The 24,579-nt window shown below is 51.5% G+C and overlaps 7 protein-coding genes across 7 annotated transcripts; 5 read left to right on the top strand and 2 right to left on the bottom strand.

Moving 5' to 3' along the window:
- Nucleotides 1-1,647: 1,647 nt before the first annotated feature.
- On the top strand, nucleotides 1,648-10,661 carry TOR1_1 (phosphatidylinositol kinase- protein kinase tor1; the record flags this gene model as incomplete). The annotated part of the gene is made up of 30 exons (XM_036775625.1): nucleotides 1,648-1,752; nucleotides 1,803-1,935; nucleotides 1,983-2,521; nucleotides 2,577-2,772; nucleotides 2,835-2,937; nucleotides 2,997-3,208; nucleotides 3,284-3,432; nucleotides 3,519-3,585; nucleotides 3,661-3,861; nucleotides 3,916-4,153; nucleotides 4,219-4,666; nucleotides 4,725-4,994; nucleotides 5,070-5,687; nucleotides 5,738-5,829; nucleotides 5,881-6,160; nucleotides 6,219-6,958; nucleotides 7,015-7,125; nucleotides 7,177-7,354; nucleotides 7,414-7,662; nucleotides 7,717-8,079; nucleotides 8,136-8,336; nucleotides 8,398-8,553; nucleotides 8,604-8,741; nucleotides 8,800-8,905; nucleotides 8,969-9,106; nucleotides 9,170-9,946; nucleotides 9,999-10,115; nucleotides 10,175-10,258; nucleotides 10,346-10,451; nucleotides 10,580-10,661. The coding sequence occupies 30 exons, from the start codon at nucleotides 1,648-1,650 to the stop codon at nucleotides 10,659-10,661; spliced, it is 7,197 nt and encodes a 2,398-aa protein (XP_036631644.1).
- A 37-nt stretch (nucleotides 10,662-10,698) lies between these two features.
- PC9H_006072 (uncharacterized protein) lies at nucleotides 10,699-11,405 on the top strand (the record flags this gene model as incomplete). The annotated part of the gene is made up of 2 exons (XM_036775626.1): nucleotides 10,699-10,759; nucleotides 10,807-11,405. 2 exons carry the CDS (start codon nucleotides 10,699-10,701, stop codon nucleotides 11,403-11,405), a joined length of 660 nt encoding a protein of 219 aa, XP_036631645.1.
- A 2,707-nt stretch (nucleotides 11,406-14,112) lies between these two features.
- Nucleotides 14,113-15,324, bottom strand: ORC2_1 (Origin recognition complex subunit 2; the record flags this gene model as incomplete). The annotated part of the gene is made up of 1 exon (XM_036775627.1): nucleotides 14,113-15,324. One exon carries the CDS (start codon nucleotides 15,322-15,324, stop codon nucleotides 14,113-14,115), a length of 1,212 nt encoding a protein of 403 aa, XP_036631646.1.
- Nucleotides 15,325-15,479: 155 nt separating this feature from the next.
- On the top strand, nucleotides 15,480-17,718 carry PC9H_006074 (uncharacterized protein; the record flags this gene model as incomplete). Its single annotated transcript, XM_036775628.1, has 9 exons — nucleotides 15,480-15,708; nucleotides 15,762-15,907; nucleotides 15,963-16,127; nucleotides 16,177-16,204; nucleotides 16,259-16,404; nucleotides 16,466-16,660; nucleotides 16,713-16,899; nucleotides 16,954-17,073; nucleotides 17,129-17,718. The coding sequence occupies 9 exons, from the start codon at nucleotides 15,480-15,482 to the stop codon at nucleotides 17,716-17,718; spliced, it is 1,806 nt and encodes a 601-aa protein (XP_036631647.1).
- Nucleotides 17,719-17,997: 279 nt separating this feature from the next.
- PC9H_006075 (uncharacterized protein) lies at nucleotides 17,998-20,395 on the bottom strand (the record flags this gene model as incomplete). Its single annotated transcript, XM_036775629.1, has 8 exons — nucleotides 17,998-18,276; nucleotides 18,319-18,704; nucleotides 18,765-18,829; nucleotides 18,884-18,971; nucleotides 19,044-19,119; nucleotides 19,188-20,016; nucleotides 20,080-20,170; nucleotides 20,383-20,395. The coding sequence occupies 8 exons, from the start codon at nucleotides 20,393-20,395 to the stop codon at nucleotides 17,998-18,000; spliced, it is 1,827 nt and encodes a 608-aa protein (XP_036631648.1).
- A 456-nt stretch (nucleotides 20,396-20,851) lies between these two features.
- Nucleotides 20,852-22,432, top strand: PC9H_006076 (uncharacterized protein; the record flags this gene model as incomplete). Its single annotated transcript, XM_036775630.1, has 5 exons — nucleotides 20,852-20,894; nucleotides 20,946-21,058; nucleotides 21,107-21,548; nucleotides 21,599-21,846; nucleotides 21,896-22,432. The coding sequence occupies 5 exons, from the start codon at nucleotides 20,852-20,854 to the stop codon at nucleotides 22,430-22,432; spliced, it is 1,383 nt and encodes a 460-aa protein (XP_036631649.1).
- A 412-nt stretch (nucleotides 22,433-22,844) lies between these two features.
- On the top strand, nucleotides 22,845-24,507 carry PC9H_006077 (uncharacterized protein; the record flags this gene model as incomplete). The annotated part of the gene is made up of 5 exons (XM_036775631.1): nucleotides 22,845-22,977; nucleotides 23,029-23,141; nucleotides 23,191-23,635; nucleotides 23,680-23,930; nucleotides 23,983-24,507. The coding sequence occupies 5 exons, from the start codon at nucleotides 22,845-22,847 to the stop codon at nucleotides 24,505-24,507; spliced, it is 1,467 nt and encodes a 488-aa protein (XP_036631650.1).
- Between the last annotated feature and the right edge of the window lie 72 nt (nucleotides 24,508-24,579).

Raw genomic sequence — 24,579 nt, forward strand, 5'->3', positions numbered from 1 at the left:
GAAGATCGAAGGGCTTCGCGACTCGCGACGACTCACGAGGCGAACTCGAGTACTCCTCGTTCGTCCCTGGACGTATGATTCGAAGATCAAGTCGGCCCCACCCCACGTCTTCTGGGACGGTTTCTGAACTCGCCGATGGATCAAGGGGATGCCAGTGCTCTTGTGATCGCTTGCTCCATGGAACATGGGCGTTGGGCACTCGGCCAGGCCCTTCCATGTCTGTCAGACGTGGTTCATACGGGGCAGACACTGGGCCGCCGCTTCTCTGTCTATCTGTCATGAATGGAAGCGCGTGCGGCAGAAGCGGCAGTGTTGTACCACGGCGACGACCGCGTGTTCTGTACGCTCCTATCGATATCTTTTACCCGACCGTTGTCATCGCTGGTTCGCGCAGGCAGTCCTGTACATGTGTATGAACTGGCTGTAGATTTAATATGATATGATACAGTATTTTCCAACTTTGAGGAAAGGTGAATGTAACGTGATAGACACCGTTGACTGGCGCGAGCGCAGATCTTAGAGTAATCATCTGTGTATGCATATATTCGTATATGCAGCTCCGCTCCATGCTAGCGACCGCAACGACGACTCACCGTTCGCGCTCTCCTTGATTCTTGTGGGCTCTGGTCTATCCGTTCCCTCGGTCGCCCTTTTGCGCCACGCCTCCTGACAACACGCAATGAATGGGGACTGAGTGGGAACCGTGGAGTGCTCAGCACCCAGGAGACGAGGATGTATTGACGACAACACTCCCAACGCGAATCGTTTAAATGGTTTCGCCCGCCGTCGCCGTCGCGAACATCGTGCAGCTGACATCGCTGCTGCGCCGTGGCGGAGAAATTAATGTTTGACTAGGTAGTGACAACATCAAGGGATTTCAAGTTGGCGATAAAGACGACGCGTTCAACACTATCGTGGCGGACAGTTTCAGCCCAATATGTAGATTGAGCGACGGATACACATGGCCTATCTGTGAAGAGGAGCTTTGAGAATTGAGAACACAACGAGAAGCTTGCGAAATCTGCGGAGGGAAGGGGTGTACCGTAGCGTCGGCAAAGGGCATCCTGTACAGATTCGGTACGTTGCTTGAGGTCTTCCCTTTGCTCCTACTACTTCAGAGTTAGCATTGGAACATCCCTCCATCAGGACTTCGAAGCATCACGGTAGCGCCGGCGCAACCCGACGCGGCTAGATACGACGCTAGAGTGCCCGAGCTCTCGAGCAAGAACCGCCACCATCCCCGCCATGGTTGAGCAAGCCTCTGCTTGTTCTACCGGTTTCCTCGTTCTACCGGTTTCCTCGTTCCTGCGGGGCACCGATGGGCATAAGACGAGGTGACGACTGGTGGCTTCGACCCTGAATTCCCCCACATTTGTATTCCCAGACGTAGTATCGGGTTCCTGGACCTCGGAATGCGGTGACCAGCCAGTGGCCCACATACGGTAAGTGATAACTCAGTCCACGCCCACTGGATCATCTATAATGAACTGGCTGCTAGCAACTTGGCAGAGTAACTGTTATTGCGCTTGGGGAGCAAAGTGCGGGCCCCTGAATCCCGATTAGCTGATTTGGCTGGCGCTCGTGAGGCAAATAGGTCCGGAGCGTCAAGCGAGCGCCACAGTCGTCCCATAGTGCTCAGCGTTCACCATGGCGTCGACAGGCCAACCAGACGATCCGGGCACAATATTTCAAAACCTCAGATCGAAGACCCACGATACAAGAGTCAAGGCCGCCGAAGAACTGCGACGATATGTACGTGCGACGCGCTCCGTGTTCCAACCGTACTCAAACCGCGAGGGCAGGTCATCACAAAGGTATCCGAAATGTCGCCGGACGCTGCTGCGAAGGTCTGGGACGACAACATCAACCGGAACCTGTTCGACTTGATGCACAGCCAGAGCAACGTTGAGAGATTCGGTGGATTATTGGCTATAGGTGCGTCGCCTCCCCCGCAGATAGCGCAGATACCTCATACAAGGCAGACCACCTCCTGGAGATGCCGGGGGAAGAAACACAGACCCCCGACTCGAAGCGCCATTTGTACCGCTTCTACAACTACGTCAGGCACCAGCTCCCGCACCACGACATCAACCTCATGCTCGCCGCGTCGCACACGCTTGGGCGTATAGCCAAGATCGGCGGGGCTGCGTTTGGGGACATGTTCATGGCATACGAGGTCCAGGCTGCCATCGCGCTGATGCAGCCCGACAAGCAGCCCGACTCGTCGTCGTACGCCGGGGTACTGATCCTCAAGGAGCTGGCGAAGAACAGCCCGAACCACTTCTCATCACATATCGGGGCGGTGCTGGGTGATATTGTGCTGCCGCTGAGGGACTCGCGGGTGATAGTGAGGGAGGGCGCGGCGGAGCTGCTCGCAGCGTGCTTGGAGATTGTGACGGACCGCAATGTGCACGTGCAGAAGATCATACAGGACGCGCAGCTTGGACTGAGGCAGTCACAGCCGGAAGTCATACACGGGTCTCTCCTTGCTTACCGCGAATTGCTCATCTATGGGAAGATGGTGCGGAATCCATTGAACCTTGCACCGGGGCTAATAAATATTGACCTTTTCTTAGGACTCCGAGCTCATGGATGTGGGGGAGACCATCCTGCGGTTCAAGGCGCACAAGGACAACCTCGTTCGCAAGACGGTCATCACCCTGATCCCGACACTAGCCTCGTATGGTACGGCTGCATTCATCGAACACTTCTTGCACAAGGCCGTGGGTCACTTACTGACGCAGCTGGACAAGCCGAGTGAACGCCATTTTGGTACGTTCATTCACTAAATACTGTTTCATTACTATACACTCATGGTGATGAGTCAACGTTAGCCTTCATCGCGATTGGCCACACTGCTACTGCTATCAAGGGCGACATGAAACCCTTCCTGGATGATATCATGGAACACGTTAAGCAGGGCTTGCAAGCCCGAGGGTACGCTCGGGACCTGATTGCCTGCTCCGAGGTTTGGAATTAACGTATATAATTTACAGAAAGAAGAACATCCCCTCGAATTCGGAGGAACCCATCTTCCAATGCATCGGCATGCTAGCCAAAGCTGTAGGCCCGAACCTGACGAAACTCCTGCTTATGAACGACAAGCAGTTACTGAACTTGATGTTCGCGTGCGGGTTGAGCGGCGCGCTAGTCAGCGCGCTTGGCGACATCGTTACAAGTATTTCGCCGTTGTTGCCAATGATTCAAGGTGCGTCAGTCATGTACGTCTCAGTGCATGTTCTCATCCCGAATATATCAAATATGGCAATATAATACTTTATAGATCGGCTACTAGATATGCTTTCCATGGTTCTAAGCGGCAAGCCGTATAGACGACTCGGGGCGCCTCCCCTCCCTCCTCCTCTTCTTGGCAGCCGCAGCCGTGATGCTCATTCTCATGGGGCTGTTGCAAGGGAACAGAGCACGACTCAGGTATGTGCGCGTGCGCGTTTACTTTCGTTGTGCGGAACGAGAAACTCAAGCGTGGATCATTGTCTGCTTCGATTTGTAATGTTAAGGCCAACGAGTCTAATTTAGAACGAATTACTCTCGCCCTGACGACTCTCGGCGAATTCGACTTTAGTGGTGGGTGCCTACCTCTCCTTTCCCTAAACGTGATCAATTGAATTATTTCCCTACTTCTATATATTTATTTCCCAGGGCACGTATTGAGCGACCTCGTACGAACTTGTGCACTCCCCTACCTGGAGAGCGACAGTCCCAACGTCAGAGAGGCTGCCGCGATGACGTGTTGCCGACTCTTCGTGGAGGACCCGATATGTTATCAAGCCAGCAACCGCGCCATTGAGACGCTCAGCGACGTGCTGGACAAGCTGCTTACTGTCGGGATCGCTGACCCTGGTAAGCTGCTTAACACGGCCCTATTCGCCAGTATATAAGAATAACGGTATATAGACGCGAATATCCGGCATGTTGTCCTGTCGAACCTCCACGAGCGTTTCGACAAACAACTCGCTCAAGCTGGGAATATCCGGTCTCTTTTTGTCGCTCTCAACGACGAGGAATTCAGAAATCGAGTTACGGCGGTCGGGCTCATCGGGAGACTAGCCAGGCATAATCCTGCCTATGTGATGCCCTCGCTTCGGAAAGCTCTCATCCAACTTTTGACGGAATTAGAGTATTCTACAGTGATGTGGGTGGCATATCCAGTTATGTAGTGGATTGCGGCTTACGGTGTTTATCATTTCTACCCTACAGGCGTGGCCGGGAAGAGTGCACCCGACTCTTGACCTTGTTAGTCAGTGCGACACAACGACTGATCAAGCCATATGCCACCTCGATGCTACGTACCCTTCTCCCAAAGGCCAAGGACAGCAACGCCACCGTGGCTTCAAACGTCTTGACGTGCCTCGGCGAACTGGTCTGCATTGCCGCTGAAGACGCGTCACCCTGCGTCCCGGACCTGATGCGCGTCATCATGGACAGACTGTCCGACCCATCTCTCGCAAAGCGCTCTGACGCGACGCTACATACTCTCGGCCAATTGTGCTCCAGCACGGGGTATGTCATCCAACCCCTTGTGGACTACCCACAGCTCCTCCCGATGTTGCTGCGCATTCTGCGCAATGAGAGCACGAACTTCGCGAAGAGGGAGGTGGTCAAGGTACTTGGAATCCTGGGTGCTATAGATCCGTTTAGACGGAAGGTATGTAGTACTGCCGTTTGTTTGTTCGGAGGAGGATTTATTGTTTGGCCTACTATAGGGTTCGAAGAGGAAAATTCTGGATGAGGCACCGCCGGAGCCCGGAGCTTCCTCGACGAATACCGTTGCTGCTGCCACTACTGTTGGTGCTACGGGCACTCTAGTCAACTTGACTGGTGGCGCTGACGATGGTTTCCAAGCTGCGGTTATTAGCGCTCTGTTGGATGTCCTAAAAGACCCGTCGTTAAGTGCTCACCACCACAATGTCGTGGAGGCTATCATGTCTATCTTCAAGACTCAGGGTCTCAAATGTGTTACGTTCCTCCCCGAGGTACGTATAAGAACGCCTGCCGCTGCCGCAAAAGCCCGCAAGCCCACCCAATCCTAACTCCCATGCATTATATAGATCATCCCCGCGCTTACTTTTGTGGCCAAGAATTCGACAGTGAGGATGCAAGAGTTCCACCTTCAGCAACTCGCGATTCTCGTCACCATCATGAAGGAACATTCCCGCAACTACGCGATGCGTCTGTATAGGTTGGTCCTCCAGTTATGGGATAACCCGTCGCTTCACCTCCCCATTGTCTCGCTTATCGAAGCGTTGGGGAACGCTTTGAATTCCGAATTCAAGCCTTTCTTGGCTACCATAATCCCCTTGGTTCTGAAAGTCTTCGATGACGACTTGACGGAAAAACGGATCCCGACGCAGATGAAGATATTTGATGCATTCATCACCTTCGGAACGAATACTGAGGAATACCTCCAGCTGGTGATCCCAGTAATAGTACGGACGTTTGAACGGACGGACGCTTCATCGTCGTTGAGGAGGAAGGCGATTCAGACCATCGAGTCGCTGTCTGCGCGCGTGAACTTTTCGGACCATGTATCTAGGATTATACATCCGTTGGTGCGGGTGTTGGACGCGGGTGGCAATGATATTCGTCAAGCGGCATTGGACACGCTATGTGCTTTTGTTTACCAATTGGGCCCCGATTTCGCAATATTCGTGTCCACGATCCGGAAGGTTGGTCTCCGGTAATATGTATTATTTCAATGCTCACGCTCTCGTTGAAGGTTATGGCAAAACACCATATAACACATTCCAAATACGAAGGGCTCGTCTTGAAACTCCTCAACGGCGAGTATCTCGTGCGAGAGACTGTGACGTGAGTCTGGTCCATAAAGTATAGACAACATGCTCATATACAAGCGACCAGCGATCCTGCGAGAATGCCAGAATACTCGGCTCCCGCCGAAGCGACAAAACTTTCCGTGAACCAACAGCATCTCAAACAAGCCTGGGATACGTCCTATGTTTCGACGGCAGAAGACTGGACCGGCTGGATGCATCATCTCGAAGTTGAATTCATGAAGGAGTCTCCATCTCATGCCTTACGCGCATGCATGAGCCTTGTTGATATCTACCCACCTCTCGCTAAGGAACTATTCAATGCAGCTTTCTTCTCGTGCTGGGGTGAGCTATACGGCCAGTACCAGGTTTGTCTAGATGAGTTCAACCTTCCTTGCATCGATCTAATGCACTCTGATGATGCAGGAAGACCTAGTGCGCTCCATCGAGCTTGCCATGACCTCGAGTACGAGTCCAACGGATTTGATTCATCGGCTGTTAAACCTGGCGGAGTTCATGGAGCATGAAGAAAAACCACTCCCGATTGACCCTCGGATCCTTGGCGAGTATGCCATAAAGTGTCGTGCCTACGCGAAGGCCTTGCATTACAGAGAGCTCGAATTCTTCATGGAGTCGTCGCCGACTATCATTGAATCGCTGATCTCTATCAATACGTTGCTTCAACAGCACGACGCTGCTTTGGGAACACTCGTCACCGCTGGAGAACAGTACGACATTACGAAGCACGAACAGTGGTATGAGAAGCTGGGACGGTGGCAAGAGGCTTTGCATGTATATGAAAAGAAAGCTTCTCCATCAGCACCCGATGTCGCAATCGGCCGAATGAGGTGTCTTCACGCTCTTGGCGAATGGGATCAACTGGCGGCTTTGGTGGAAGAGCACTGGACAGACGCAGATCCGGATGATCGTCGGGATATCGCGCCAATGGCCGCCGCCGCCGCTTGGTCGCTGAGGGAATGGGATGCCATGGAGGGCTACATCTCTGCCATGCGCTCTGATGTGGCCGACAAATATTTCTATCGGGCCATCCTCTCTGTCCACCAGAATCAGTTCCCCAAAGCTATGGCACATATAGGAAAAGCGAGGGATTACTTGAAGAATGATATTTCCAGTTTCATCGGAGAGGATTATGGGCAATCTTACAAGTAAGTGGACTCCGTTTGTAATGGTGATTTCTCTAAGGCGATTTTGCTGCTGGTAGTACCATGGTTCGGGCGCAGATGCTGTCGGAACTAGAAGAAATCGTCACTTACAAGCAATTTGCTGACCAACCTGAACGCCAGCAGACAATCCATGAGACATGGATACAACGGTACGTGTTGACATTTCACAAGAAATGATAGATCACTCACAACATCCGTAGCTTACAGGGGTGTCAGCCGGATGTCGAGGTGTGGCAACGAATCCTTCAAGTACGAACACTGGTGATCACTCCAGAAGACGACCCGGTTATGTGGATAAAATTCGCCAATCTATGCCGCAAGTCTGGCAGGATGATGCTGGCGGAGAAAACCATCAACTCGTTGCTTGGACCGTCCAAGGTATGTTTTTGCTTGCTGGAGATGGTAGTTGTGATTGCTTATGGACTCACCCGATCGAGGCCCCTCCTGAGGTAGTCTATGCGCAGTTGAAGTTCATGTGGGAAAAAGGTGGTAAAAAAGAGGAGAGTCTGCAATTTGTTCGCCAATTCGCCATCAACCTCGCCAAGGACATTGAGCACGAATCAAGCGAAAATGGCCCTCTGTCTACAGCCTCTGAGACCCGACTTGAAGACCGTACCCGGCTCCTGGCCCGTTGCTACCTGAAACAAGGTCAATGGCAAAAGGAATTGAAAGAAGACTGGGATCAGGTGAGACGTCATTGAATAAATGCAAGCCTTGTTTGCTTAGCAGATATGTCTCAGAGAAATATCGACGACATACTCTATTCATTCCAACTAGCCACTAGTCATGATCCAACGTGGTATAAGGCGTGGCATACTTGGGCGCTGGCCAATTTTGAAGTCATTGGACATATAGAAAATCTTACGAATGAAAATCGTTCAGAGGGGAGTACCGAGGTCGGCAACAATTTGGCCGCACATGTTGTTCAGGCAGTTGAGGGGTTCTTCCGGTCAATATCCCTTCGCAATGAAGATACGCTTCAGGACACGCTTCGTCTCCTCACGCTATGGTTTAAATATGGCGCCCACGACGAAGTCAGCCACGCCATGGCGAGCGGATTCTCATCCGTCGAGGTAGATACTTGGCTCGAAGTCATTCCCCAGGTTTGTCCATTCCATCCTCTCTTACCCTTGTAGACACTAAAGTCGCCCCTATGAAGGTCATCGCGCGCATCCAGACACCTCACCTCAATATTCGTCGTAATATCAATGCTCTCCTGGTTGGCGTTGGGCAACACCACCCACAAGCATTGGTGTATCCGTTGACGGTGGCGTCGAAGTCATCAAGTAAATCCCGCCAAGCGGCTGCAGTCCTGATAATGGACCGGATGCGCGAGCATAGTGCTGTGATCATTAATCAAGTACGTTACGAGATAGTGATTCGCTTTCCACCCTTTCCGGAATGCTCATGCCCCCTCGAAGGCGCTGTTGGTAAGCCGTGAACTCATCAGAGTAGCCATCTTGTGGCACGAGCTGTGGCACGACGCACTGGAAGAGGCTTCACGCTTATATTTCACGGAAAATAACCCCGAAGGGATGATTATGGTGCTGGAGCCACTCCACGAAATGATCGCAGCGGTACGTCTTGTGTGTAGAAGGACCATACAACATACCTCAACAAAATTCAGGGCGCAACAACAACCCGGGAAATATCGTTTGTGCAAGTATTTGGTAGAGAACTTCACGATGCACACGAAGCTTGCAAACGCTATCACGAGCATGGCGACGCCGGAGAGCTTGACAAAGCGTGGGCTATATATTACGACGTAAGTTTCTGCATGTCGCTGGGAAAGGGCTGGTTATATCATGACCATCTGGCATTAGGTCTTCAAAAAGATTGAGAAGCAACTGCCACAACTGACATCAATCGATCTCCAATACGTGTCCCCCGCCCTCCTGAAATCCAGAAATCTCGAACTTGCTGTTCCTGGTACGTCGCCGTTGCGGTTGCGTGCCCTCGCATACTAATACATAGGACCATGATATCCTTTAGGAACCTATCAAAGCGGGCGTCCGGTAATCAAGATAGTCAGCTTTGCCCCGAAGCTTGGAGTCATCGCTTCCAAACAACGCCCACGCAAACTTTCGCTGATTGGCAGTGATGGCAAGGAACATAACTACCTTCTAAAAGGTGTGACATGGTGTTCATTCTCTTCCGCGATGTGGCCTTGATAGACTCATCACTCGTGTATAGGGCATGAGGATCTTCGGCAAGATGAACGAGTCATGCAACTACTCGGCCTAGTCAACACGTTGCTTTCTGTGGACACTGACAGCTTCCAGCGACGGCTGCACGTCAAGGGATTCTCCGTCATCCCTCTTGCTCCCAACGCCGGCCTTCTAGGCTGGGTCCATGATAGTGACACGCTGCACGTCTTGGTCCGCGATTATCGAGAGACCCGAAAAGTGTTGCTTAATATTGAGTATCGACTAATGCTCCAGATGGCGCCAGATTACGAGAATCTGATCCTGTTGCAGAAAGTCGAGGTGTTCGAGCATGCGTTGTCGAAAACCACAGGACAGGATCTCTATCGGGTTTTGTGGCTGAAGAGCAACAACTCAGAGCACTGGCTAGAGAGACGGGCGACCTACACACGTTCTCTCGCCGTCAACAGCATGTTTGGGTACATCCTCGGCTTGGGTGATCGCCATCCCTCAAATTTGATGCTCGAGCGCTCGTCAGGGAAGGTGATTCATTGTGACTATGGGGACTGTTTCGAGATAGCTATGCACCGCGAGAAGTTTCCTGAGAAGGTGCCGTTTAGGTTAACGAGGATGCTGACACATGCCATGGAGGTTAGCGGGATTGAGGGGAGCTTTAGGAGAGGGTGTGAGATTTCGATGAGGGTGTTGAGGGAGAATAAGGAGTCATTGATGGCGGTCCTGGAGGCGTTTGTGTATGACCCACTGATCAATTGGAGGCTTATGCAAGCAGATGCGGATGGACGACGGCAACATGAGCTTGATGAAGGTGAGTTATCGTGCAACATAGATACTTATCAAACCGCTGACAATCGACGTAGAACTCGAAAGTGACCCGGAACATGCAGCCGAGGTAGCACGCGTGGCGGCGGCGGCAGCGGCCCTTCCCCAAGGCCCCACCCGTAAACTCAAGGCGGACGAGAACGATATATTCAATGGTTGGTTTGCATATTTTGGTTACAGTGATACACATTAACCTGTTCGCAACTTCCCAAAGAATCGATCGGTGGGTTAGATGCCCAAGAAACACGCAATGAGCGTGCTCTGGCTGTGTACAATCGGGTCCAACATAAACTTACTGGTGCGTGCCTACCTTCCTCCCAAATCCTATTTTCACCTGTACATTACCCACCACGTGTACGTTCGCCTTATTTATCTTCTATTACAGGCAGAGACTTTAACCCAGACATCGCACTCAACGTTCAAGAGCAGGTGGAAAAACTGATCCTACAGGCGACGTCGCTAGAGAACTTGTGCCAGTGTTTCTCGGGGTGGTGTGCGTTTTGGTAGGTGTTGTGATTTGCGGACTTGTGGATTGGTTTGCACGGTTCGGGAGGGGTGGATATCTTGGTTGATGTATGATATGTAAGATACATGATAAACTCTATGATAGTTTCTTCAGGCCTTCATTATCTAACATTGTCCCTCCGAGTCGAGACTCGGAAAGCGACATGACCCAATCGGAAGCGGTTAACCATAATTAAATATCTGCCCCTAATTGACACCTGAGATAAAACCTTGATGTCGAGCGATGCAGGCGAATCGAGGACCCGCCGTATTGTCGTGCTGATATCGGGTTCAGGTAGGACACTCTTGACTGATGTATAACGGCCCTCATACCTCTCGCAGGCACTAACCTCCAGGCTCTCATCGATTCAATAAACACCCCTTCATTACCAAATTCTTCAATAGTTCTCGTTGTCTCTAATCGAAAAGCGGCGTACGGCCTCATCCGCGCATCGCAGGCATCGCCTCCAATCCCAACCTACTATATCGCGCTCCAAACATATCTGAAAGAGCACCCGGGCAAAGGTCGATCGGATTACGATCGGGAAGTGGGACGGATCGTGCTGCAGGCTTGCCCCGACGTCGTAGTGCTCGCCGGATGGATGCACGTCTTTGGTGATGGATTCCTGGAGGAGATGGCCACGGGCGATCGGCAGGACTCCATCCCAGTGATCAACCTCCACCCCGCTCTCCCCGGTGCTTTCGACGGAATGCACGCTATAGATCGCGCGTACGAGGCCTTTCAGAAGGGAGAGATCACGAAATCCGGGGTGATGGTACACCGCGTAGTCAAAGAGGTCGATCGCGGGGAACCTATATTGATTCGGGAAGTCGATATGCAAGCAGGGGAAAGCAAGGAGGCGTTCGAGGAAAGAGTTCATAAAACAGAGTGGGAGGTCATTGTCGAAGCTACAAGGAAAGTATTGGGCGCTGTTGTCTAGCATCTCGAAAGAATACGCAACTGGTTCTAGAACAATTTCACTACAATAACAACCTCAATTCCCTAATCCACAAACATTCCGATTCCGTTTAGCTTCTTCAGAACTCGCTAGAGCCACTCCTATCGCCCTTCACACATCGCAGCCCATCCTCAAGTTCCTCACTCCTCACCGGGAGTCTGGCACGCACGCCACTAACCAATCATACAGATTGGATGCTCGGGACGAGGCTGGTGAAGCCAGACGTGCTCTGATCATCTCTGATTTACCGTACGCTAGCTGGAATAGGTTTGTAGACGTGTAAGCTCTCTCGACTCCCATCGTGCTTAGTACCAATGGTTGTCAATTGAGTCAACATTAAATCTACTAGTCTGCTCAGTTAGATTTGAGTTGCCAATAAGGACATACTAATCACAATGTACGATAGACGCGAAAATTTGGCGGTTCCTTTCGGGTAGTTGCCACAAACCCGAGTGCAGGCCATCATCTAATTATGATCATACACAAAAACATACTTATCGTCCGTGCGTTCAACTATTCGACCAGAGAGGTCGTTAAGGAGGAGACACCCACCATCATCATACGTCTCAGATACCTCCCAAGCTTTGGAGCATTGTTCATCATAGTCACGGAAAAACGAGAATACCCTCCTTGCGGAAAGCCTCCGGAAGTACGCGCGGTGGAGGCTGAGGGCGTAGTTACACCTGTCACCCAGGGAATAGTGTATATAATCTTGGCACGTCGTTGGTCGTCTATCATGTGGGATCGTTAGCTTAACCACAGCTTCGGGGCTGGCAACGTAGAAGTGAGCGGTCCCGAGAACGTCGAAGTAAAAGGGAGTATAGATATCGGGGTTCAGCCCCGGCAAAGCTAGGACGTGCAAAGGCGCAGTCGGCAAACCAGCTACGGGACATTTTGCCGCGACTGATCGACAGCGCGGCACATCGTAGATCCTGACACTTTGTCGGTCGAGACCAATTATCCTTTGACCAGGGAGGATGCGAACGGTATACTACCAACTGATGTCAATGCCTTAAGCATGATAATAGGGAGAAATTACTTACAAGTTGTTCTCTGATAACGAACGTGGCCTTGTGGTGGATCAATGAACATGAGCGTCGCCAATTATACACATCTATCCACTGAGGCCCATTGGTGTATGGCAAAGCGAACCTCGCGAAGTAATCTCCCCGTAGGTCCTTGACATGGGAAATATCGTGTGCATATGTGTTAAACGACGTGATATGACGAGCCACTAGAGTGTCCTCGGGGGAGTTAGTGACTTTCCAGAAAGACAGCCTGGCAAGATGCTCCTCTGCCGAGAGTGAGAAGATGCAAATACAAGGACGAGGGAACGTACGGGGGCGTTCGCGAACAAGGGCAATGCAGACTTCAATTTTGGGCAACGTATTAACTTCGTCAACGACAAAAGCTTCGATTCTTTTCTCTCGCTTGTCTTGTGGGCGAATCAAGACACGGTGTTGACCATTCTTATCCAGATCGTATACGCTAAGGCAAGGGTCCCAACAATCGGGATTGGTTAGAAGCCACCGGCCCCCTTGGATGAGGTGTGCTTCCAGCCCATGACACCTACCCACCAAGCGTCGGGTCGGCCGTTTTGACTGGTGTGCCCAATTGCGTTGTACTCGAGCCCAGTGCATGGTATCACGCTCAAGTTCGGCGTAATTCGCTGTGCGATCCTTCGCGTTCAAAGGGGTGTCATAGCTGTCAGACATTCGTTGGTATTGGGCACGCCAAACAGATCGCGATCGAGAGGCGGTACACAGTAGTTTACAAGTCTGTAAGTAAGGTGTCAGAAAAAGAGGGGGGTTCGGCAACGCTTGCACTCACCACGCGTACGTTGAGCACATCCTTCCAGTCCAGGTCGGCAAGAATCATCTCCAAGACTTCCTGAGGAAGAGTGATTAGACCGCACAAGCTCTTGACAAGGCTAAAGCAAGAAGCTAGAAAGTTCCTCAGTATAGCTGGGTTCGAAACAGACGGAAATAGCGAACCTATCTTCTGAAGAGCAGAGAGCAGAGGTCGTGGTATCGTAGAAACCAGTTTGCCAGCAAGCGACAAAATCTTAAGCAATCTGATCCATTGAAGCACCCAGCGTATGAAGCAAGTAAAGTGTTTCTTTAGCATCGACCTCGAGCAATCAACAGTACTAGTGGTGAACCGTGACAAGTCAACTAGGTCGCGTTGCCAGTGAACATGGTTGAACGCCGCCACAGAGCGCCAGTTACCTTGGGCCGAAAGCACGTGAGCGCGTGATTGATCTCCTCATTGCACGGCCAGCTGAAAGCACTGAGCGTGAAAAGTAACAAACTATCTCTCAAGCCTACGGCTCTACCAATACACCCGTACAATTACTCACAAGTGGGTTGCAAGAATAACTGCGTGCTCTGGATTTGTTCCAGATTGATTGACTTGTTGTGGCGCCTCGGCCTTCGCCCGACTCTCCATCCCTCTTTACGGACTTACTCTCGTCTCCGATCCCTCTGTTACTTAGATGATCTGCGACTCTCGTACAACTACCCACACTTGTTACTTTACCTATTCTCCCACCCTGGCTCTACAGTATATAAACCCCTCACCTCTGTGCTGTATCGCTAGCGTACTCGAATTGAGCGTTATCCCTATCACTCTTGTCCGACTACCTCAGTCCCCGTGTGCGCGACCTTCACGCTCGCGTCACACTTGTCCATCACCCCATTTGCGCGGAACCCAGCACGGCACTGAGCTTCTCCTTCCTTAGCGGTATCCACAGCGCCTGTCCGCCCGCAGCAGAGCTCTGCGCCGTCAGCACCAGCCCGTGGTCTTTGAACTCGCCCAGTAGCGCCCTTAGTGCCGTGTCGTTTGTCGCCACGAAGTTGTCCCGCGCGAGGCTGAACAGCGCATCGTACTCAATTGCCGCCTGCTGCATATCCTGTCCCGACTCCGAGTCAGATATTCCCAGCTGGCGCTCACCCATGAGTTTGAAGAGCTTCTTGGCTTTCTGCGTGACTGAGGCGAGGATGTGCAGGGCGGCGGTTTCTGTCATGGCCACGGCGCTTGACGTGCCGGTGTCCGAGGCTTTGATACCGTGCGCGCCGCGTATAGACGTGCGGTCTGCGAAGGAGAGCTCAAAGTCGTACGGCGAGAGGGTACTAATGTCGTGCCAGAGCCAGGCGAATCCGCGATTGTTTCCCCCTTGTTTGCGTGCGGATGATTCCGAGGTCGACCAAAGCAGGGCGGCGTTGATGTGATCTACGGAGGCCAGGATGTGGATGTGGGGGTTCATCGCCCAGAGCGAGATCACGGACTTTGCCTTTGTCGTGCGGAAGAAGGGGCCGTCGATGTTGTGGATGATGAGGTAGAGATGGTGTTTGCTCGATATAAAGTACTCTTGCACGGTCGCCTGAGATGGGGACGCGTCGAAGTCCGGTAGGCTACTGAACGAGGACAGGAGGTCCTTCATTCCAAATCCGGGGTGGAATCCGTTCGCTATCACCACATGGCCGAGCTTTGCACATCGTTCGGTCGCAAAGTCATTCAAGTACTGTCGCTTTGAGCCGAACCCGTAGAACAGCAAGTTGAACCCTTCATGGAGTTCCCGCAAGAACCGCGAGTGAAAGTCACGCTTCGACTCCTCGCTGAAGACGGCCGATCGGAATGGAGGAGGGCGCGCAGTGACCGGCTTGATGGCAGCCGCGTACTCCTCTGCACTTAGAGGCGGTATTTTGGTGGAGAATACGGTATTTGACGTTTGAGATCTTGCAGCCACATGAGAGAAGTAGGAGTCAAAGTTGGTTTGGACCATAAAATCGCCACCTTCTCCATGCGCTGATTGGGAGCTCGAGTCGGAGTTGTCGCCGGATGGACCATCGTCGTCGGACAGCACCTGCGCGATGCGTTTGCGGGGTGATCGTGGTGGCATAGTAGGCCGCAGAAGGTTGGCAGTTGAAGGTCATGCATCATGCAACGAGTAAAGTAGAGCGGAATCTGAATATACTGCCTTTTTGGGCTAGCTTAAGGGTGCCGGCCGTATTGCCGGGGACCTGGGCAAGATAATTCTCTATACAGGTGACTTCGATGGCGTCCTTCACAGCTCTGCGTACTTCTCGACACGGGAAAGAAACAAAATCGTATGTCAAGTCTCATGAAAGTGATGCCGCCGTATCCCATGTTTCATCCATTTCTCCATTCAAGCAGGGAGTCCACGACGAGAATGGGCTGTTCAATTACATTCCGAAGTCGCTGGAAATACGCTCATCCGATGAGGCTGGTCGAGGAATATGGACGAAGGCAACCCTCAATATAGGTGAGCAATCACTACAGGATTATCGCCGCGCGTTGATATCTTGCATCCGAAAGGAACCACATTGTTGTCTTGCAAACCCAAGCTAGCAGCATTATCCAACACATATCTGAATTCCCATTGCTCTGCTTGCTTCGGGCCGGCTCCTCCAACGGGCTTGCAGAGGTGCACACAGTGCAGAACAGTGTGGTACTGCGATGCTGTCGGTGACCTACGATTGCCATTGGGCGCTTGGAGTTGATTATTCCTGTCCGCAGGACTGTCAAAACCGTGATTGGAGCTTCCACAAGCTTGAATGTATCGCCTTGAAACGTTGGGCAGCTGCGGCCCCATCTGCAGAGGTGTCCATCCCGAACGACGCGATTCGATGCCTTGGTCGTCTGCTCTGGAAAAGAAAGAAGGCAGGCGCGAGCAGCGATTGGGTGAGAAATTAACAGCGTTTGTTTCGCCTCCGATTAACAATGGGCATAGGCTAGGGAGATCAACGCTATGCAGTCTCGTACGTTCCCCTTGCCGACGTGACGCTACTTGTGTCTCTGATCCCATCCCAAAGACCGCTCTTCGATGCAACCATCTACTATCGAATTCTACACGCACTTGGCCTACTCAATTGTGCAGTACCTCGGGCTTTCGTCCCCCACTGACCTTGCTGAGTTCGACATTGCTTCTGCTGCGGATTTGGTGGACGTCATATCACGAGTATGTGAACCTCTACGGCTGGTAAAGGCGAAGTACGCATTCTGACATTTTTTTTACCTAGTTCACTACAAATTCGTTCACTCTTACTTCACCATCGCTCACGCCTTTGGGAGTATGTGTCTCACCGGCAGTTGCCTTGATCAACCACTCTTGTGATCCCAATGCCGTGGTTGTATTTCCTAGATCGTCTGGGAGCGTAGCTCAGGAGCCACTGATGCAAGTTATTGCCATCAAACCCATTGCTGCCGATGAAGAGGTACGTGCCCCATCATTTTCTATTCGAGAGGTCGTCACCTTACCATATATAGATCTTGACGTCGTATATTGACACCACCTTGCCCAAGTCCCAGCGACAACAATTTCTGTTGGAGACGTACAGCTTCACTTGCAAATGTAATCTGTGCGAAAATGAGGGAAGGAGTGATAATATCGATCCAAGAATCGCAATGTGGTGCCCGAAAGCATGCGGTGGAACTTCTCCACTACCAGTCACTGGTGCGTCTTTCGTATCTTCCTGCACATTCTCCACAAAATTGACTGGGTGATCAGATACCGATATTGTAAGGTGCAGCAAGTGCAAAGCGGTGGTAACATCGACCGACGCTGTGATTGACGCCGCTCGTGTAGGCCAAGAGGGTCTCGATAAAGCAACAGCGCTCCAATTCAGAGGTTCGTCGAACTTACTCCCAAAATATCTATTACTCTTTATGAACAAACATCCCAGATCCAGAGAAATCCAAACAGCTCACCAACAACCTGATACCTATCCTTTTGTCCACTGGTTTGACGCCGTCAACCCATCCGCTGCTCGGGCTGTCTCGCCTACAACAATCCCTTTTAATCTCGTCGCTACCCTCCTTATCATCACTAACCGGTAGCCAGGAAGAGCGCAAGGCAGCACAAGACCTCCTTGATGATGCCATCCGCTCCGCGAGTCGTTCCGTATCTGGCCTCACTGCCGTATTAAATGAAGGCCATCCCGTTCGAGGCATAGCGCTCACTGAGCTCGGAAAATTGCTTGCCGTTGACGAACCCTCTCCGAAAGAGGTTCAGCAGCCCGGTGACGCACACCCGCATTTCTTCACCAAGGCGGCGCCTTTTCCTCCTTCAGGCCCGCCGCGGCTTAAGCTTGCGTACACTACGCTCATGAGAGCAAGAGAGGAACTGTTGATTGGATTCGGGAAATCGAACGACGGTGGGGAGGTCGGGAAAGATGTCAGGGAGGCGTTGGTGGCTATTGAGAAGGAACTTGGCGTATGGGAGCAGGGTGTACAAAATGTGATTCAAGATCAACCGAAGCCAGAAAAGCGTTGACTAAAGGATATACAATTATGCCACTACCGGAGTACCACAATACCTATTTACACCTCATCACATTTACATTTCCTGCTAACTATCAAATGCCCCAACAATCCGTGCGAATGTTCATCCCACTTTCATGTTTTCTTCAGAACTAGGGGACCGCCCCTTCATTTCGACGATGGCAGGGCTGGTTCCTCAAGGCAAGGACCAGAACTAAAGAACTGCAGAATACAGCACTTGGGAACATACGCAACTGATCAATCTGACACCCGCCTCAACTCTTCCCTTTCCTTAAATCTTGATGCCCTCATACTGAATGCCCTCCTTAGCGAGCAACCCCTCTATGATCTTCATACCCTCCATGACCTTCTCCTCCTCGAGCCTCCTACCTACCACCTGAACACCAACAGGCAGCCCGCTCATGCTCACTGGATCGTACGCGGTGTACGCACCCTTCTCGATAGCGTTGCGGGGAGCGAAGCGAGGGGCGAGCCGGTCAAGGACACTGTTGACGTGCGTGATGGGCATCACACCCGCGGAATAATCGAGCTTGAAAACCCAGAACATGAGCTAGGTTACAGGAAATGAGGAAGAGCGAGGAAAAGGCCTCACCAAATTCCACAGAAACGTATATCCGCAAGATTTCCACCCGTCCTTCATCCCTCCATGCGGTACAGCGGGCAACGCGTTTGGCACCGTCAATATGAAATCCCACCCACCATCTCCTCCCTTCTCATTATCTCCTTCACTCCCATTCCACATTTCGAACCACTTGAGCCGATACTCCTCCCTCTGCGCGACCAGCTTCATGTACTCATCCATAGGCTTCTCGTGCCATCCCGCGATGAGATCGGCGTACAGGGGATCGCGGTAGATGTAGCGGACGAACCAGGAGTAAAGGATTCTAAGGGGTCGCGGGAGGGAGAACATGCGCATTGCCTGAACCATGCCTGGGTCGTTAAACTCTCCGAACCGGATGGGTTTAGTAGCAACTTTGCCTATGGTAACAAAACTGGAAATGAACTCAACCGTTCGAGGAGTAAGAGAGTGATACGAACCTCCGTCAGCGAGCAAGAGTTGCGCGGCGAGATTAAGGCCTGTTCCAAAGAGCGCCGGGTCGTTTCTGGGAAGGGAGGGGTCGGTCAGTGCATTGGACTTCGAGGAGTGTTGTACTCACATTGCGACGATGCTATGTCCGTTTCTTTGAAGAACATCAACTACGGTATTTAAGGCTCTGTGACACGCCGGGGATGGTCTTACGACGCCTTGCAAGGAAACGCACGAACAATGAGCTTGCAAGATCCGTTATTACAGTATATACCGAGACAGGGACTTACCGTCGTCCCATATGACAGCCCATTTCAGAGATGTCCGTCCCTCAAAGTCAGGCTTCCGCCACGGGATGGGCAAGACCTGCACACGTCAGTAATTGTGTTACTTGGTGTTGATCAAGAGAAACAGTGTATACTGTTCCTACTAACCGATGGATCGTATTTCCACGGTTTCATGGACATGACGGCTTGCCAGAATGTGTCCAGGTCCTCCAATGTCCGCGCCATGGGCGAATAGACTGGCAACACACCCTCCTGCCCAGGCATACTCGTTGCGTTTCCTGCCTTCAAAAACCTCTGCGCCGAGCTCCGGATCGAATAGACCCCGCAATAATGTGCCGGCACCCTCACGCTCCCCGCAACGTCTGTGCCCACACCAACGCGCGAACCGCCGTACGCTAGGAGGGCTGCTTCACCGCCCGATGAACCTCCTGGAGAATAGCCTTTATTGTAAGGGTTGGTCGTGACGCCGAAGACGTCTGAGGTTGATTCGAAGGAGAGCAGAGTGATCGGGATCGTGGTTTTGACAAAGGGGACGGCTCCTGCATCGAGCAAGAGCCTGACCAGCGCACTGTGACGAGGGAAAGGCTTCCCCACCCATGCTGAGTACCCTATGCAAGAATCATACCCCTCCACTCCTACGGTGTCCTTCAAACTCACAGGCACCCCCGCGAGCGGGAGGCTCTCCAAATTCCTCTTCTCCTTCAGGTTCCCAGCGTCAAACTTGGATGAGGTAGCCCATCCCTGTGCAGACTTGACAAGGATTTCTGAAAGACAATTGGTTTGTGCATGGGCGGCTAGGGCTTTCTTGGTATACGCTGTGAGGATCGTGAGAGGCGTGAATTCGCCTGTATGTACATTCTCCACGAGTTTAGAGATGGGCTGGGAGAGGATTGAGGTGTCTATAGGAGTTATGAGCTCGTGGAAACGTGATTCGAGTTGCTGTATAGCTGCTCGACGCTGGTTCTGCTTGTCACGGCTGCAATTGACACAGTGAGTGGTTGTCAGTCAATCTTCGGCCCACTACTTTGCCGCTACTCACCAAGCACGACGATGAGCAAAATACGAAAACAGCACCATGAAGGGCTCTATCCCAACATGAAGGTTGTGAGAGAACTCCTTCCATGGGAGACCTGTGTAGCCAGTCTGGATCAGCGCTTAGATAGCACTTCGCGTGACCGATCTGTTGGACCTAACCAGACCTAACCCTGAAGTCGTACGTTAGAATTAGGAAGACAGTCTCGACACTGCTTTATTTAACCTTTCCTAGAAACTGAAGGGGTTGGTTTAGCTTGTCTGCGGAACGGAACAGTTACAATAGGCATCCCTTAGAACCACGACATACCTCCTGGGTCCATGGGGGAATTACTGTGTGGTTAGGAAAGGGTTAGGCGACTTTGCCAGCTAATATAACTGGCTGCGACCGGTTCACGAGCTACCATTGAACAACTAGGAGCGTTGCAAGGACACTCAACTTGAACATTCAGTGTAGGAGTGATCTGGTAGCCCGCAGCAAACTAACTCGTAGTATGTGCACTTGGGGCCCGAACGAATACTTAGAATAGAGTAGCGGATTTGGGAGGACACGGAGGAGAACATCGGACCGGAGTCAAACCATCACGCCCACGTGTTCTCGTTCCGAGCAATGTGCTGCAATGTGGCGCCGTGAACAATAGCACCACGGCTGTCCACCATCTACCACTGCTCGTTGCTTGAGGTCGATGCTAAGGAAACATTTCAATTGCTTCATCCGCTGGATGCTTCGGTGGTTTAGATTACACAAGTTGTTGCAACTCGCCGGGAAACTTTTTTCCATGTTATCTCGACCTCTGTGCCGCGGCTCGGCCCAAAAGATAGGTTCGTTATTTCCATGCCATTTGAATTCATCTATACTGAGGAACCTTCTAGCTTCTTACTTTGGTCTCGTCAAGAACTCGTGCGGTCTAATCACTCTTCCTCAGGAAGTCTTGGAGATGATTCTTGCCGACCTGGACTGGAAGGATGTGCTCAACGTACGCGTGGTGAGTGCAAGCGTTGCTGAACTCCCCTCTTTTTCTGACACCTTGCAGACTTGTAAACTTCTGTGTACCGCCTTCCGATCGCGATCTGTTTGGCGTGCCCAATACCAACGGGTGTCCGACAGCTATGACACCCCTTTGAATGCGAAGGATCGCACGGCGACTTACACCGAACTTGAGCGCGACACCTTGCACTGGGCTCGATTACAACACAGTTGGGGGTCTCGGCCGAAACCCCCAACACAACGTCTATTATGCGAGTGTTCTGCCGTCCAGATACATCTCGTTCACGGAGGTCGGTGGCTTTTAGCCTCCACCGATTATCCTTGTCTCGAACTTTACGACCTTGATTCGCTAAATGGCCGACGCCGCATCTTAATTCGCTCACAAGACAAGCATGACGAGCAAGTTAGAACCTTCGTTGTCGACGAGGTGAGGATGACGCCGCCCAACGTTGACATGTTCATCGCCCTTAATCACTGTGAAATCACTGGTGTGTTTTCTATTTCCATTCTACTCTGCTATATCACTGACCTACCTCAGACGAGCCGCTCATGAGGATATCCATATGGAGAATCACCAGCGGGCCAGATGATCATACTCTTCTGGCTCATCATATCACTTCCTTTAACACATACACGACAGGCGTATGCGTAGATATGGACCTGCGAGGGGATTACCTTGCGACGAATGGGCGTTCTCCAAACCACATAGATATCTACGACTGGCGGCGTTCGTCATCTCTAGTCCATCACAAGGCTACAATTGCTCTTGGTCAAAAAAACGCGGTCGTAAGTAACTTGTTGAAACTGGCTGCAGCCCTCTCACTTCCACCGGCAGAAATCTATTCGTATTCTCTCCGGACAACGAATTCTTACATTTGAATGGGGAGTTGTGAGAATCTACGCAGTAGATGCATCCAAATTCCGTCCAATACCAGGAAGGCAGCCCGTGGTCGCTCCTCTGACCATGCCTCTGCACACTCTACATCTCCCAGGGATGGACCCCTATCTTCTCTGTCCCCTTCATCTTGACCGTCTGGGCACTGCTTCCTTGTACCTCGCTTGCGCCCATGCAGTGGTCAAGTTGACTGTTCCATATGATGACCAACCACTGATAGTGGCGGATTGTCTCGCTTACAATGAAGGTCGACCTTGGACCTGGGCCATTACTCTCCACCGGGCGTACTTTCGCAAGGGTACAACAGCTACGGCCGTCTTGCTTGCCCGCGGTTTTGATGAAAATTGCACTCAAGTTTGGGATATTGTAGATCGTAATTATGACGCAGGCCCACTCGTTGATGACTACTCAGGTCGGATCGTTGAGCGAGCAAGGATGAACTACAAGATTGTAGTCTTTCTCAGATCTGTGTCGTGAGTTTATATACGACATGTTGTACAGTTCAACCGATGTACAGGGCCAGTGACTGTACCGAAGCGACTGGGTTGCTTCTAGACCGCTGTGAGGAATCGTGGGCTTCAATTGTTGCAAGTATGTAGTCATTTGTTTCAGTCATAAACTTGTTGCCTTCTTCTTCCTCAATGTAGACAGACTGGTTTTTAGCAGGTGATAGGATTAGTTCTGTCCATACAAAGATTTCGAGGTCCTTTAGGATCCAGTGCGCTGCTCTCTACATATCATCGGTCAATCGAAACTCGGAGCGGAGACAATTCGATCAAGCGGTCACGTGCTTTGGTGACTTCAGCAACTGGCGCTATTCAGATTCTAGCCTTGACCTTGACCCTTCAAAGCTTCACGGTTCACCCATACTCGCCGTTGTTCGAGGTCGATGCTGAAGAAACACTTCAACTGCTTCATCCGCTGGGTGCTTTGGTGGTTCAGATTGCCCAAGTTGTTGACGCTCGCTGGGAAACCGTTTTCTATGTTATCACAACCTCTGCGCTCTGCTCTTCACAAGATAGGTTCGTTATTTCCATTTCATCTAAACTCAGTTATACTGAAGACTTGAATAGCTTTTTGCTTCGGTTTCGCTAACAGCTCGTGTGGTCTAATAACTCTTCCTCAGGAAGTCTTGGAGCTGATTCTTGCCGACCTGGATTGGAAGGATGTCCTTCGCGTACGGGCAGTGAGTACAGGCGTTGCTGAACCACCCTCTTTTTTTTGACACTTTGAAGACGTGTAAAGCGCTGTGTGGCGCCTCTCGGTCGCGATCAGTGTGGCGTGTCCAGTACCAACGGCTGTCGGACAGTTACGACACCCCTTTGAAGGCGAAGGATGGCACGGCGACCTATTCCGAACTCGAAGACGATACTCTGCACTGGGCTCGAGTACAGCGAGATTGGGTGTCCCCGTCAAAGCGGCCGACCCAGCGCTTGGTGGGCCGGTGTCCTGGACTGCAGATACGCCTCCTCGAAGGGGGCCGGTGGCTTCTAACCAACTCCAACTTCTTGCATCCAGGGTGCCTTAGCGCATATGACCTAGATACGACAAATGGTCGACACCGCATCTTGATTCGCCCACAGGACAAGCGAGAGAATCGAATCGAAACCTTTGCTATCGAGGAAGTGAATACATCGCCCAAAATTGAAGTTTTCGTTGCCCTCGTCCGCGAACATCCTGGTATGTTTCCTCTCCGGCATATTTGCCCCTCTTACGCCCTTTAGATGAACAATTCGCTAGGCTGTCTTTCTGGAAAGTCACCAATAGCCTGGACGAGACTCTCATAGCTCGTCATATCACATCGTTCAACACATACGTAGACGATATTTCCCACGTAAAGGATCTGCGGGGAGATTACTTTGCAAGGTTTGCCGTATCATACACCAGTGGGCCTCGTCACATAGACGTGTATGATTGGCGGCGCTCATGTTCTCTAACCCACCATAAGGCCACAATCATCCTTAGGGAGCGCCTTGTAAGCAGCTCCTCCGTGTAATCGCGCGTAAATCTTTGACATCAGGTGGTAGTGTACTATCCGTATCCTCCCGGGCCAAAGAATACTTGGCCTTGACAAACAGACTGTCAGGATTTACGATATGCCAAACTGTCGACCAGTCCCGGCGAAATGTCCCGTAGCTGGCTTGCCGACCGCGCCTTTGCACACCCTTGCTTTGCCGGGACTCAATCCCTACGTCTATACTCCCATTTACTTCAGCCTTCTTGGCAATGCTCACTTCTACGTTGCAAGCACTGAAGCCGTGGTCAAGCTAACGATCCCACATGATGGCCAGCCGCCGACAGGAGAAGATTATATACGCCATTCACCGGGGGATAGGTGCGCCTACGCCTTCAGTCTCCACCGTGCGTACTTCCGGAGACTTTCAACAAGAAAAGTACTATCGTTCTCCCGTGACTACGATGAGCGGTGTATCAAAACTTGGGAGGCGTCTGAGGAGCACAATTACGGTTGGCGGCCACTTCTCGACGACTTCTCTGGTCGAATAATTGAACGGGCGAGTGATGAGTATATTTTTGTGCTAGATCATAATTAGAAAATGGATATGAGATTGATCATATCATGTCAAGTTGCCTTGTCTACATAGCAGTATACAGAACAAGTCAGC

The sequence above is a fragment of the Pleurotus ostreatus genome (genome assembly GCF_014466165.1).
Source record: "Pleurotus ostreatus strain PC9 chromosome Unknown scaffold_4, whole genome shotgun sequence".
NCBI lineage: Eukaryota > Fungi > Basidiomycota > Agaricomycetes > Agaricales > Pleurotaceae > Pleurotus > Pleurotus ostreatus.